The following is a 12,623-nucleotide window of genomic DNA, read 5'->3' on the forward strand; positions in this document are numbered from 1 at the left end:
ACACAAGCAGGGGGAGCGGGAGAGGGAGAAGCAGGCTCCCCACTGAGCAGGGAGCCCGATGCGGGGCTCGATTCCAGGACCCTGGGATCATGACCTGAGCCGAAGGCAGACGCTTAACGACTGAGCCACCCGGCGCCCCATCATGGTGATCATTTTGTAATGTACATAATTGTTGAATCACTACGTTGTACACCTGAAACTAATATAATATTGTGTGTCAATTATAATTCAATTAAAAATTTTTTTTAAATAAAAAGATTTAAAAATACATTTCATAAGGCTACAGCTGCCACAGATAGTGATTCCTTTGATGGATCTGGGCAAAGTAAATTGAAAAGCTTTTAGAAAGGATTCAGCATTCTAGATGCCATTAAGAATATTCATGATATGAGGGAAGAGCTCAAAATATCAACATTCACATGAGTTTGGAAGAAGTGGACCCAACCCTCATGGAAAACTTTGAGGGGTTCAAGACATCAGTGGAGGAAGGAAGAGCAGATGTGGTGAAAACAGCAAGAGAACTAGAAGTGGAGCCTGAAGATGGGACTGAATTGCTGCAGTCTCATGGCAAGACTCTAATGGATGAGGAGTTGCTTTTTACGGATGAGCAAAGAAAGTAGTTTCTTGAGATGGATTCTACTTCTGATGAAGATGCCATGAAGACTGCTGAAAAACAACAAAGGATTAAGAATATTAAATAAACACAGCTGATAAATCAGTGTCAGGGTTTGAGAAGATGGACCCCAGTTTTGAAAGAAGTTCTATTATGGGTAAAACATTATCAAACAGCACTGTACAGAGAAATCATTCATGAAAGGAAGAGTCCATCAATGTGACAAACTTCGTTATTGTCTTATTTTAAGAAATTACGATAGCCACCCCAGCCTTCAGCAACCACCATTCTGATCAGCAGCCATTAACATCAAAGCAAGACCCTCCACCAGCAAAAAGATTTCAGCTCACTGAAAGCTCTGATTGTATTTTTAGCAATAAAGTATTTTTAAGTTAAGGTACATACATTGGGTTTTTTAGATATAATGATATTACACATTTAATAGACTACAGTATAGTATAAACCTAACTTTTATGTGCCCTGGGAAACTGAAAAATTCATTTGACTCACTTTATTGCAATAGTTGCTTTATTGTGGTTGTTTGGAACCAAATCCATACTATCTCCAAGGTATGCCTATAAATGGAGTCATATGGTATGCACTCTCTTGTGTATAGCTTTTCATTTATAAGACTCATCCATATTGTTGTGTGGCAATAATACATTCTTTTTCATAATTGGAGAGAAATCCATGGTATGAATATACCGCAATTTATGTATTCTGCTGTTGATGAACATTTGAGTTGTTTTCATATTGTTGAGCAGTACAAATAAAGATGCCTTCAATATTCTTGGCCATGTTTTGATAAATATAAGTATTTGTTAGGTATAAACCTAAGAGTGGTACTGCTGGATCATATGATACTTATTATCTTAGGGTTAGACACCAATTTATATGCCAATTTTCCAAGGTTATTATACCAACTTATATTCCCACAAAAAATATAAGGGAATTCCATTTGTTTTCACATTCTCGCACTTGGTATTGTTCTTTTAATTTTAGCCATTCTGACAAAGGTGTAGCAATATTTTATTATTATTTTTATACACATTTCTCTTTTGACTGAGTGCCTTTCTATATGTTGATTTTATATGCTTATAGTCATTTGGTTATCCTCTTTTGTAAAGTGCCTATTGGGGTCTTTTGCCCACTTAAAAAATTGAGTTACTTTTTCTTACTGATTTGTAGAGTGAATGAGTTGGGTCCTGTGTGAGGCAGATACCAATATGAAATGATCAGTGCAAGAGATATACATGAAAGAAAAAGGGGAGAGAAAGAAAGAATAGGCAGGAAGAGTTTTCAGATACAGGTCTGACACTTGTGAAAAGGGAAATGGAAAAATTGGATAGGAATAGAATCAGATTGGCATACATCTCTAAGAAAGTCTCAGCCAGCCCAGTAAGGAGCTCTGACACAAGGACTCCCCAGAGAGAAGTCCTGTACTCACTAGAGATAGCAAGTCCTTGTCCCACAACTGTGCTCATAATTGGCTAGGTGCTTCCAAGGAAACATGTGGCCTTGGCTTGCAAGCTGAGGTAGATCCTCTCTAGAAGGGAGATCTGAGCAAAGTAACTTCATGGATGCCACAGAATTCTTTACCAGATGTATGTATTGCAAGTATCTTCTCCTTTTTATTCTCTTAGTGACACCTGTTAGTTAATTTTAATTAAGTCCAATTTATCTATCTTTTCTTTGGTAGTTATTGCTTTTTGTATAATGTTCAGGAAGTCTTTGCCTTTCTCAAGATCATGAAGATATTCTATGTTTTCTCCTACAAGTTTTATTATTTTGCTGTTCACATTTAGTTCTATGATCCATTTTAAATAATACTTTGGGTATGGGTGTAAGTTGGGGTCAGCTTTTATTATTTTCCAGATGACAGATTTGTTCCAGCACTAGTTAGTGAAAAGGCCTTTCCCCCATACCACCTGCAGTGGAGACTGTTATAAACAAGAGACTGTACATGTATGGGTCTGTTTCTGGATTTTCTAATCCAGCCCATTAATATCTAAACTTGTGCCAATATCACACTGTCTTAATTCCTGTAGTTTTATAATAAATGTGGGTATCTGGTAATATACATTCTTCAGCTTTATTCTTCACTATTGGCTTGGCTATTCCAGGACCTTGGCAATTCTACATACACTTGAGAATCACCTTGTCAACCCCAACAATATGCTGGGGTTTTAGCTGGGATTCACTAAACCTATGGATTAATTTGCAGAGAACTGACATTTAAACAATATTAAGTCTTTCAATCCATGAACATGGCATGTCTCTGGGGAGGAACTTCTAGGCAGAGGAGAGAGTAAGTACTAAGGCAGATGGATAAGAAACCGCACGGCTTATGGAATATGAGAAGCTACGAAGCAGTTCAATGATGTGGAAGAGCGCAAAGCATGGAATGCAGAAGATGAGGCTGAAGAAAGAAGTCTGATGTGCATTCATACAGAAGATTCAAGCAGCAATGGATTTGAATAGGTCTGAATGGCTTTCAAAGAGGACAAAAGTGTAGGTGGGCATAATAGGTGACCATTCCAGTTTAGGTGAGATATGATGAAGATTTGAACTTGGACAATGGCAATAAAGTGGAGAAGAAATGGATTCATATTTTATTGGTAAAATCTGCAGGACTTGGTGACTGGATGTTGTGGGGTTGATGGGAGATGCTAAAAGTCAAAGATGGCTCCCAGCTTCCTGACCTGTATCTGGGTAGATGATGGTACAAGAAATATGGGGTAAGAATACACTTGGGAGAAAAGATGTTGAGTAGGTTGAGTTTGGGATGTCTATGGGGCTCCCAAGAGAGGAGTACCTGACACAGAGTAGATATTTGTTGAACTGAACACCAACAACAACTGGGGGCCCTTGAGGAAAAACAACATGTGCTATTCTTTTCTATAAGCCCCAACAACTAGCTGCTTATCATCTTTACAGTAATAAATTTTTTCACCAGCATAAGTCCCCCCAAAATCAAAATCACCACTTACCCTTGCTGGTTTTAGTCCATCCATTACCTTGTCATGTAATCTTTCTTTTTCAAAAAATTAAGCATATCCTGTACAACTAAAATATTTTCACTTTTCAGGTGTGGACTGAATCTTTCAAGAGGGGGTTCAGCTACTTTAAAAAATAGTGAAAGGTCGGGGGGTGCCCAGGTGGCTCAGTCGGTTAAGCATCTGACTCCTGGTTTTGGCTCAGGTCATTATCTAAGGGTGGTGAAATGGAGCCACAGTCAGGCTCAGTGCTCAGCAGGGGGTCTGCTTCTCTCCTTCTGCCCTGCCCCCAGCTCGTGCTTTCTCTCTCTTTAAATAAATCTTAAAAAATAAAATAAAATAAAGGGGCACGCCTGGGTGGCTCAGTCAGTTGGGCTTCTGACTCTTGGTTTCGGCTGGGGGTCGTGATCTCCAAATCGTGGGATCGAGCCCTGTGTCAGGCTCCAGACTCAGCATGGAGTCTGCTTGGGGTTCTCTCACTCCTTCTCCTTCTCCCTCTGTGCACAGCCCCACTCCCAGCTCTCATGCATGCAGGTACACTCTCTCTCTCAATAAATAAATAAAATCTTAAAAATAAATTAAAAAAATAAAAAAAGAAATAGTGAAAGGGTTTAAAAAAAAAACTTTTAAAGAGGTGAGATGGGGCACCTGGGTGGCTCAGTACATTAAGCAGTTAAGCTTAAGTGTCTGCGTTTGGCTCAGATCATGATCCCTGCTCAAAGGGGAGCCTGCTTCTCCCTCTCTGCCGCTCCCCCTGCTTATGCTCTCTCGCTCGCTCTCTCCTTCTCTCTCTCAAATAAATAAATACAATCTTAAAAAAAAATAAAAAGAGGGAGATAATAAAACCCATAATAAAAGGGGAGATAATAAGCTTAGTCATGTGACAAATAAAAATAGCCCTGGAAGTAAATATAAACATGCTGTCCTATTAGTGAGAGTTAAGTCAGTGTCTTTAAAAAATAAAAGATAAAACTTAGTTCAAAATTCTGTAGTTTTACTAAATCTCTTTAGCTGCAACTTGTGATTTTATAGATTGGAGTGGTTTTAGAACTGAAGTCTGCAACTGGCACAGACTCTTGTTTGGTGCAGAACTCTTCAGTAAACAAACATTATTATCCCCTATTGAGTTCAAGAGGTGCCTAAAATCAATCAGTTTCTGGGGGTGAAATATAAATAAATACAAGCAAAATATTCTCCATTCCTATTTGTCATTCACCTTCCTAATGGATTCTTAAAAATCTCTCCTCAGGGGGCGCCTGGGTGGCTCAGTCGTTGGGCGTCTGCCTTCGGCTCAGGTCGTGATCCCGGGGTCCTGGGATCGAGCCCCACATCGGGCTCTCTGCTCAGCGGGAAGCCTGCTTCTCCCTCTCCCACTCCCCCTGCTTGTGTTCCCTCTCTCGCTGTCTCTCTGTCAAAATAAATAAATAAAATCTTAAAAAAAAAAAAAAAAATCTCTCCTCAGTTCTCCCTTACAGCTCTAACATTGGGGGTTGTAAGGGTAAATACAAGTTTAAAAAATTAAATTAAAAAATTTCCCTGGTCCCAAAAAGGACAAGAAACTTCACCTCCTTTCTTTTCATTCAGCAATTTCTTTAGAAAAATCAAAATTGTAAATGATTTCTCTTTGAGATGTATGTACACCTTTAAAAAAGCTAAGTAAGCCTCGCGCCAGTTTTGAATCCCCCTAAGGTCTTTCTTGGGGGCCTTGAATTTACCTCTTTGAAATGCAAGTATTAAGGACGACGGTACCCCGCTCCCCCTCCACCTCCCTGTCTTTGTGGGAGTTTAAATCTCAGCTTTTGGTTTCCAGATATAACTTCGTATTATTTTTTCCTTTCGATAAAGACAGCAGGTCTCTCATGGCTTTATCTGCCTGCTACATAAACAAATGAGATTTTTTTTGTCTTTATAATCTCTTCAGTGCTTCACAGCATGTTTTAATGCTTATTCAATAATAAAATTGTTTCATTGTTTTCTACTCTTCGTGGACGGTTTTTATATTAGGAGATTTTATTTTTAATTATTTCCCCAACTGGTCCTCCAGTTTCCGCACTTACATAGCTGGCTGATAATCCCCATTCCCTCTCCGCACTTGTTTTAGGCAGTAAGGTATAGTGGAAAGAGCATGGAGTTAGACAATCCTGGATTTAAACTGTGCTTTTCTTGTTACCAGAACTTAACTTCTCTGAAGTATTACCTTTATTATTTTTTCTCTGAAGTATTACTTAATTCTCTGAACCCCCATTACATCATCTATAAAATTAGAATGTTATAAATGAGGTAAATAAACTGACACACAGGAGATTCTTAGCCCATGAAAGAAGCAAAGTTGTACTAGATTCCCTCAACACACTAAACTTTCGTCCCACTCCCCTTTCCTCGTGGGTATCTGTCAAATACTAAAACAGCGTTTCCTTCACTAATCCTGAGCACACTGCGTCATAAGGCCACGAACTGGAAGTGCGGATCTTAAGAGTTTTCGTAGGGTAAAATACGTAATGCTGACAGAGCCTTCGTAGTTCAGACAGAATGGGGGAAAATCAGACTGCGGGGGTCCCCAAATGCAAATACGTGAATTACAAATGAACACAGGCGCCAGCGGCTTCCGCACTTCCCCTGCCGGGCGCACGGGGACGTCGGCGCTGCGCCGCCGGCCCGCGCGGGGGCGAAGATTTGCATGTACGAAATTGGGAAGAGGGGGAACCACCCATCGAAAACCCCGAGCCGCCGTCCGCCTGGGCCCGGGAGAGCCAGCCCCACTTCGCCAGCCGGCCCGACCCCAAGTGCTCCCAGGCGGCCGGTGCCCTGGACGGCAGCGCATCCTCCCACCCGCTCCTGAACTTTAAACCACGCGCCTAAGAACAACCTGGAGGAGGGGGATTTCTCCGGAGTCGGCGGCTTTCGCACGCTCAGGACAGTCACCGCCCGGCTCCCAGCGTTCCCTGCGCTCCCGAAGATCCCGCCTCCCGCTGCCCGGACCCAGTCTCAAAGCCGGGGGCGGCAGGGGCGGGGCGCGGGGCACGGACGGGGCGGGACGCGGGCCCCGGGGAAGGCGGTGGTGCGGGGCCTACGTCAGTCGCGGGAAATCCCCCTCCCACCAGGCTGCTTGCCTCTAGGCCCGGCGGGCGCTTGGTTCTCGCGGCGCTCCGCCCCCTGCCCCTGGCTCCCGCACCTTGGACGGGAGAAGCCGGGTGATCCGGAACGCGAGAATTAAGGGGGTGGGAAGGTGTGAGCCGCAAACCCCGAGGAGGGCGGGAAGGAGGAGGAGGCCCCGTGGGGTGGTCAGGCGGAGTGGGGTCCCGCCGGCAGAGTCCCTCCGCCGCCGGACCGACGCGGGCTGATTGTGGCGGCCTCGGGTCGGACACTTGGAGAGTGCGGCGCGGTGAGCGGAGCCATGGCCTCGGGTGAGTGTTTCAGGCGCGGGTCCGGGCCGCGGGAGGGAGCTCGTCCGGGGGTCTTGCAGTTCAGGGTGTCGGGGTCTCGGTTTCGGTTGTGTGCGTTCTGTCTTTAAAATCGTCTCGCCTGGCAAATTGTCAGCCTTTAAAAAAGTTACCTGGCACGGGGTTTGCGTGCGAAATCAAAGTCACGCTCTGTATTTTGATGCCATTATAATAGCCGGAACCTTAGAAATTCCCAACGACTTGATTTTTAGGATTAGGGAAGTAACACGAATCTAAATGAGGACGGAGAGTTCTCGTATTTAAAAATTGATTTATATTGAAATGGTGGTTTTATGTTTTAGAACAGGAATGAAGAACCTTCAGACCTCAGGAGTGCTCTCCTTTTTTTAGTTTAATCAAGTGCCGGGAGGTGATCGCTGTATGTGTTGACAGTTGTACAAAATGTGGTGCGGCTTTAAAAGTCACCAGTGGTATCATAACGGGTCTTAAGTTGCTTCAACAAAGTGGATAATTTCTACTATAAAGCGGGTACTTTCTAGTTTACGTAGAAGTCATTTTTTTTCTTTGTTGGAAGAAAAGGGGAAAGGAGTATTGGAATGTCCGTGCTTTAAAATAGGAGTAGAAATGAAAACTTTACATCACTAACGTAACAATTTATTTTCAGTTAACCGATGCGTGGATCTCTTGCTTTGGGGGGAAACGAGTTTACCAAGAAACAGGTTAGAGGGCAGGGGAGGGAGTCTCATATATATAGCCGTGGTTTAGATCTGCCTGTAACCTAAAGGGAAGTAAATCAAGTAGACTGTGTTCGAGTTGGACCTTTACAGGATCCTGGCAAGGTTCACGGGGCCCTTTCTCGGCAGACGGAGCAGCGTGAGCAGAGGCAGGGAGGCCTTGTAGGGTAAGTTAGCGGTATACTAGGAGGCTGAAGGTTTTGGGGGACCTGTTTATGCTTGACCCGCGTCCTCCCAAGACCCTGGTTCAGTGACCCTCAGAGGCTGATGTCTAGCTGAGAAGAGGAAGTAGAAAGCATTAAAGGATTTTTTTTTTAAGGGGTTGAGCAGAACAATGCCATAGCTACTGCTGTAGGCCGAAAAGGAAATTGGGGTGGTTCACATGACATTTGATTTCAGTTTGTCTGTGGTTTTTTATGTGAGAATACAAGTGTAGTTTAAAATATTTCAACTTTCTCTTTACCCACTTCAGTGACCCCAAACTTTCAGATAATTTTGTAAATTTATAATTTAAAGGCACGTTTAGATTAAAAGTGCAAAGATGATCTGAAATATTTGGCTAATTTATTGGATGACAGAAAGAGATTTTGTATGAAAGTAGTAAAGAATGGTAAGCATTATAAGTAAAAAAGGTCAGACTGCTGGCAGTTTAACCAAACTTCATTAATATGTGGCATGAGTGTAATACTTCTAATTCTTTTAAAAGAGAGAAAAGAACTATTTACATAAAGGTAAGACCCACATTATTAAAAAATGTGATACGATTTAAATTTGTTTAGTGGTACTATATTTTGTGCTGTTGTGAGGACTGATTCCCTAAATTGAAGGGGAAAAAATTTAAAGGAATGGAAAGTTGTAGGGTAATTATCTTTTTTTTTTTTTTTTTGCCCTTTCTGGAGTTGCATTAAAATGGGACTATTTAAAATATGACAGATTATTTAAATTGTAATTCAGTTGTTTGAAAACTGCCAAGGAAATTTTTAAAAAGGAGTCTGGGAGTATTTTTCTTAATCACTTGTAAAGGCCTTAGAGAAAAAGATTCAGTAAATTATAAATTCTTATCCTGTTTTGAAACAGTAATTGAACTGAAAGAGTAATAGGAAAAAAATTTTGCTTAATTAGTTATCACTGTCTAGTTTAGATTATTTGTAGTAAGGTAGTAGTAAAACCTCAAAAAAGTATTTTTATTGATTACCAGGCACTTTAGACCATTTCTTCTTTTCTCACCGGATGTCATATGTAAATAGGTATGTGTAGCTGGATTTGTTATCTGTAAAATAACAAACGTAGAATATAAAAGTAACAGATCATAATCTCATTAGCAAAAATTTAAGTACCATGAGTAATGGGGAATTTAATATATAGATATATAAAAATTATATATATGTATATGATTCTATATGATTCTAAATTTTGTTCAGGTAAATTACCAAATTATTTAGGATTTCACAGATCGGGTTCTATTAAGCTGTCTTTATTGCCTTTTTTTTTTTTAACACCTTGATTTCTGTCTTGTGACACAATTAATTAGAACAGGTACTGTTAAGAAAAATGTTCCCTGTCCCATGTAGGGTATGCATAGGCAGTCACTACTCTTGTATATTTATGATTCTGTTTTGTTTAAGTAAAATTAGCTATTTTGTCTGAATTTAAAGCTTCTCATTGTTCCTGTAGAAAGTGCAAAATATTCTTATGCAGAGATAGCTCTGTTTACTTGTAAGTATGGTAAAATATGTTTTAAAATTTGATAATTGATTTTTATTCACAGTGTTCTTTAGTATAGATGTTGTGTCATAGAATAGGAAGTACATGAAGAAATTGTTTTTGTAAACCACACTACTTCCAGCTCTGTGGTATGAATTTCAAGAGAACTATAAGTATTTCTCTTGAGTAAGGGGGAAAAATCAGTGTAATTATGATGCAACTTAATCATTAATGATAGAGCTGGAAGCTGGAATTGACAACTAAAGCAAATGACTTTTTTTAAGTAGAAGACTACACACTATAAACATGAAGGCTGTTTCCAAAATGTGGCACGTGAAAATGTAGAGACAACAACTGTATAAAAGGATTAAGGTGATATATGTATGATAGGGTAAAGGGAATGAGTGAGTGAAATGGCTAAGGAGGAATCGTGATGAAACAATATTGGGAACATCTGGGGTGTGTGTATTATCTTTCCCAAATACAATATAAGAGGCCCAGAATTTCCTTTTGTTCCATCCTTCTCTCATCTGTGTTCTCTGCATATGATCGGGTTTGTAGGCACATGACCCAAATACTTGCATGGGACATACTTAACTAAAAGAATTTCTTTGTTTAATTCATTTTTAAGTAGGCATCCTGTAATTTTTATTTTTAAATCTGGCAATCTTAATCAAGATAGATGAGTTGGTACTGCCATTTATTTTTAAGTTGATTAAATACCTGAGTAATCTAGGACAGATTTTAAATATTTCTCTGCTTTTTCATTCTGGAAGTTAACATTTTTTTCAAGATTCCCTCTCTCCCCACCGTAATGGAATCTCTAGCAGTAGAATCTCTGTTGTGAAACTCTTGCATCTTTTATTTACCTTGTGGTGTGTACATCAGCCAAATACTTGTCTGAAAATTCCCTTACTTGGATGCTTAAGACTTATTTGAGAGTCAGCCTCAGAAATTGGAGTAAATCTGGACTTTAGCCCATAATGAACCTGGTTTTATTCCAGTTCTGCCACTCTGTTATATAAAAATGGGAATAACTACTACAACATCTTGTTTTGAGGAACAACAGAGACAATTCATGCCCATAAATGTTCGTTTTCTTATGTAGTGGAGCTGTTTGGAGACTCAGACCTCTAGGAAACAGGAGCTACTAGAGGTAGTTGGCACTCACTATTGTTTGAGTATCCTGACATTCTAGAATTCTGTGAAACCTTCAAAACTTGCAATAATAGGCTAGAATAGATGCTAGACAGAAAATCGTCTTTCAAGACTTTGAGAATGTGCATTTACTTTTAAATAATTTGGAATGGTTTTCTGTATTTTTAAGCTAGTGGAGAAAAGTTTGACAGTGATGTTTGGAGGCAGTGTATCTTTTCTCCTTTGTCCGCTTAGATGATAGTAAACATTCTGAAAGAAAGTAAATAAAAAATTTCTTAGTAGATAGACCATGTGTCCTTTTACTAATTTGATTGATACAACTTATCCTTCATTTGATTTCTTTTGCACCTTCTGTGTTAGTCTTTTTCTATCATGTGGGAATAGGCTTAAGTTTTCATTGCCCCTTTGTTAATTGAATGCCATTCTATCTATGTGAGAAATGGTAACTCTAAATTTTGATCATAGTTAGGAAGAAACGGAAGAAGTGTGTCTTAAGGTAAAGAAGCTTATCACCACGATTCAGTTGGGTTCCTAGGTTTGAGGAATGATGAATAGATCTTATTTTCTTTTTCTCCAAAGTGAGTGAAAGTGATACTTAGAAAAGTATATATTGTTAGCTCCATCTGCTCCTTTGGCTCTCAGGCAGTCTATTATCCAGTACTTCTGCAAGGGAGATGCAGTCTGCAGTCAGTCTCAGCTGTGGTGTTGATACATTAGCGTGTGATCATTTGCTTGCCGTATTTTAAGAAATGTTATGATAATTACAGTATTAATTTTGCAAACAATTTACCTTTTAAATAAATTGGTGTGATTGAAGGCTATCCCTATCATAATGCTTTTTTCCCTTGCTTATATTTGGCTAAGCTTTTTAGGGTGGGAGAAAAAAGAGTTAAAGTCGTCAGAATTAAAAAAAAAAAAAAAACAAGTCAGATTTTCCTCTGCCTAGTTTGTCACCCAGCCCATACTTGTACATGAATTTTTGGATTGCTTTTCTGGATATGTGCATTTTTTCTGCTTCTTTATGTTTTAGGGCTCTGGTTCTTATTCAGGAGTGTGTTAGAATTGCTTGGAAGGCTTTCCCAGAAATATGTCGGGGCTTTAAAGATTTCTATTTCTATTCAACAGATTACAAGTGGGATCAGGGTGTGTATGTTTTTTGAAAAAGCTTCCAAAGTGATTCTAGTATACACCCCCACTATGAACTCTGTTCCAGGAATTTCATTGGATCTAAATATTCACTTGTCTATTCCAAGATGCATTATCTTCTTAAACTAAGTTGTATTTATTTTAGGTTATTTGCTGTAATAAGTTATTGTGACTTTACCTCCAGCTGTTTTATGCTTTTTTTTTTAAATTTGATCCATTGGGATCCCAGCTATCATATTTGCTAATCTCATTCATAATTTCTTTTTCTTATGACTTCATAATTTTGAAATTTATCATCTATAAAATGGGAGATAATACCTGTTCTGTTTTTATGAAGATTAAGGTTAAGAGGATCAAATGAGAATATATGTAAAAGTACTTTAAAACAGTATTATAATTACTGTAATTAATTTTTTCCTGAACAATTAATGCTGGTTCCTGGTGCTAGCCATAAGGTTTTAATTAATGTGTGTATTTCTGACAATTGAGACTGCATTTTTAACTTTTATTTCAATGTAGTTTTTTAGTCTTAAAAACTCAAATAGCACTCTTTTTCTGCTTAAGTGCAAATAAAAACATAAATATATCTTGCAAACATTTTGGCTGTATTTGAAATGTTATTCTGGTCTGTATTAGCATTTTACAATATTGTTAAAAATGTAGGGGTCAATCCCAGCTTTGCATAGTATTGGTTAAAAAAAAGTACAGTAGACAACTTGCTTAACCACTTTGAAGAAATTTCAGTACTTTTCAAAACTGTAGTGATTTGAGATAATCTTAGTTAAGAGTACTTATTTTCCCTACAGTTCTCTGATTTACATTTTACCTTCTTCCACTCCATACAAAACTACAGTTCAGCACTCTATCTTAA

General features: G+C 39.2%; 1 protein-coding gene and 1 long non-coding RNA gene across 3 annotated transcripts in view; one reads left to right on the top strand and one right to left on the bottom strand.

Moving 5' to 3' along the window:
- LOC115940899 (uncharacterized) overlaps window positions 1-6,674 on the bottom strand; it is a 19,265-nt gene extending 12,591 nt beyond the window's left edge. The window contains exon 1 of the long non-coding RNA XR_004075625.2: window positions 6,476-6,674. This is a non-coding gene — a long non-coding RNA (uncharacterized LOC115940899). The remainder of the gene's footprint in view (window positions 1-6,475) is intronic.
- REL (REL proto-oncogene, NF-kB subunit) overlaps window positions 6,675-12,623 on the top strand; it is a 38,450-nt gene continuing 32,501 nt past the window's right edge. For both annotated transcript variants that reach the window (XM_006733192.3, XM_031028000.2), the window contains exon 1: window positions 6,675-7,013. In XM_006733192.3, coding sequence (XP_006733255.1) covers window positions 7,004-7,013 — 10 coding nt within the window. In that variant the 5' untranslated portion in view covers window positions 6,675-7,003. The remainder of the gene's footprint in view (window positions 7,014-12,623) is intronic.

This window comes from Leptonychotes weddellii, chromosome 10, assembly GCF_054177405.1.
Source record: "Leptonychotes weddellii isolate Sample4059 chromosome 10, ASM5417740v2, whole genome shotgun sequence".
Classification (NCBI taxonomy): Eukaryota; Metazoa; Chordata; class Mammalia; order Carnivora; family Phocidae; genus Leptonychotes; species Leptonychotes weddellii.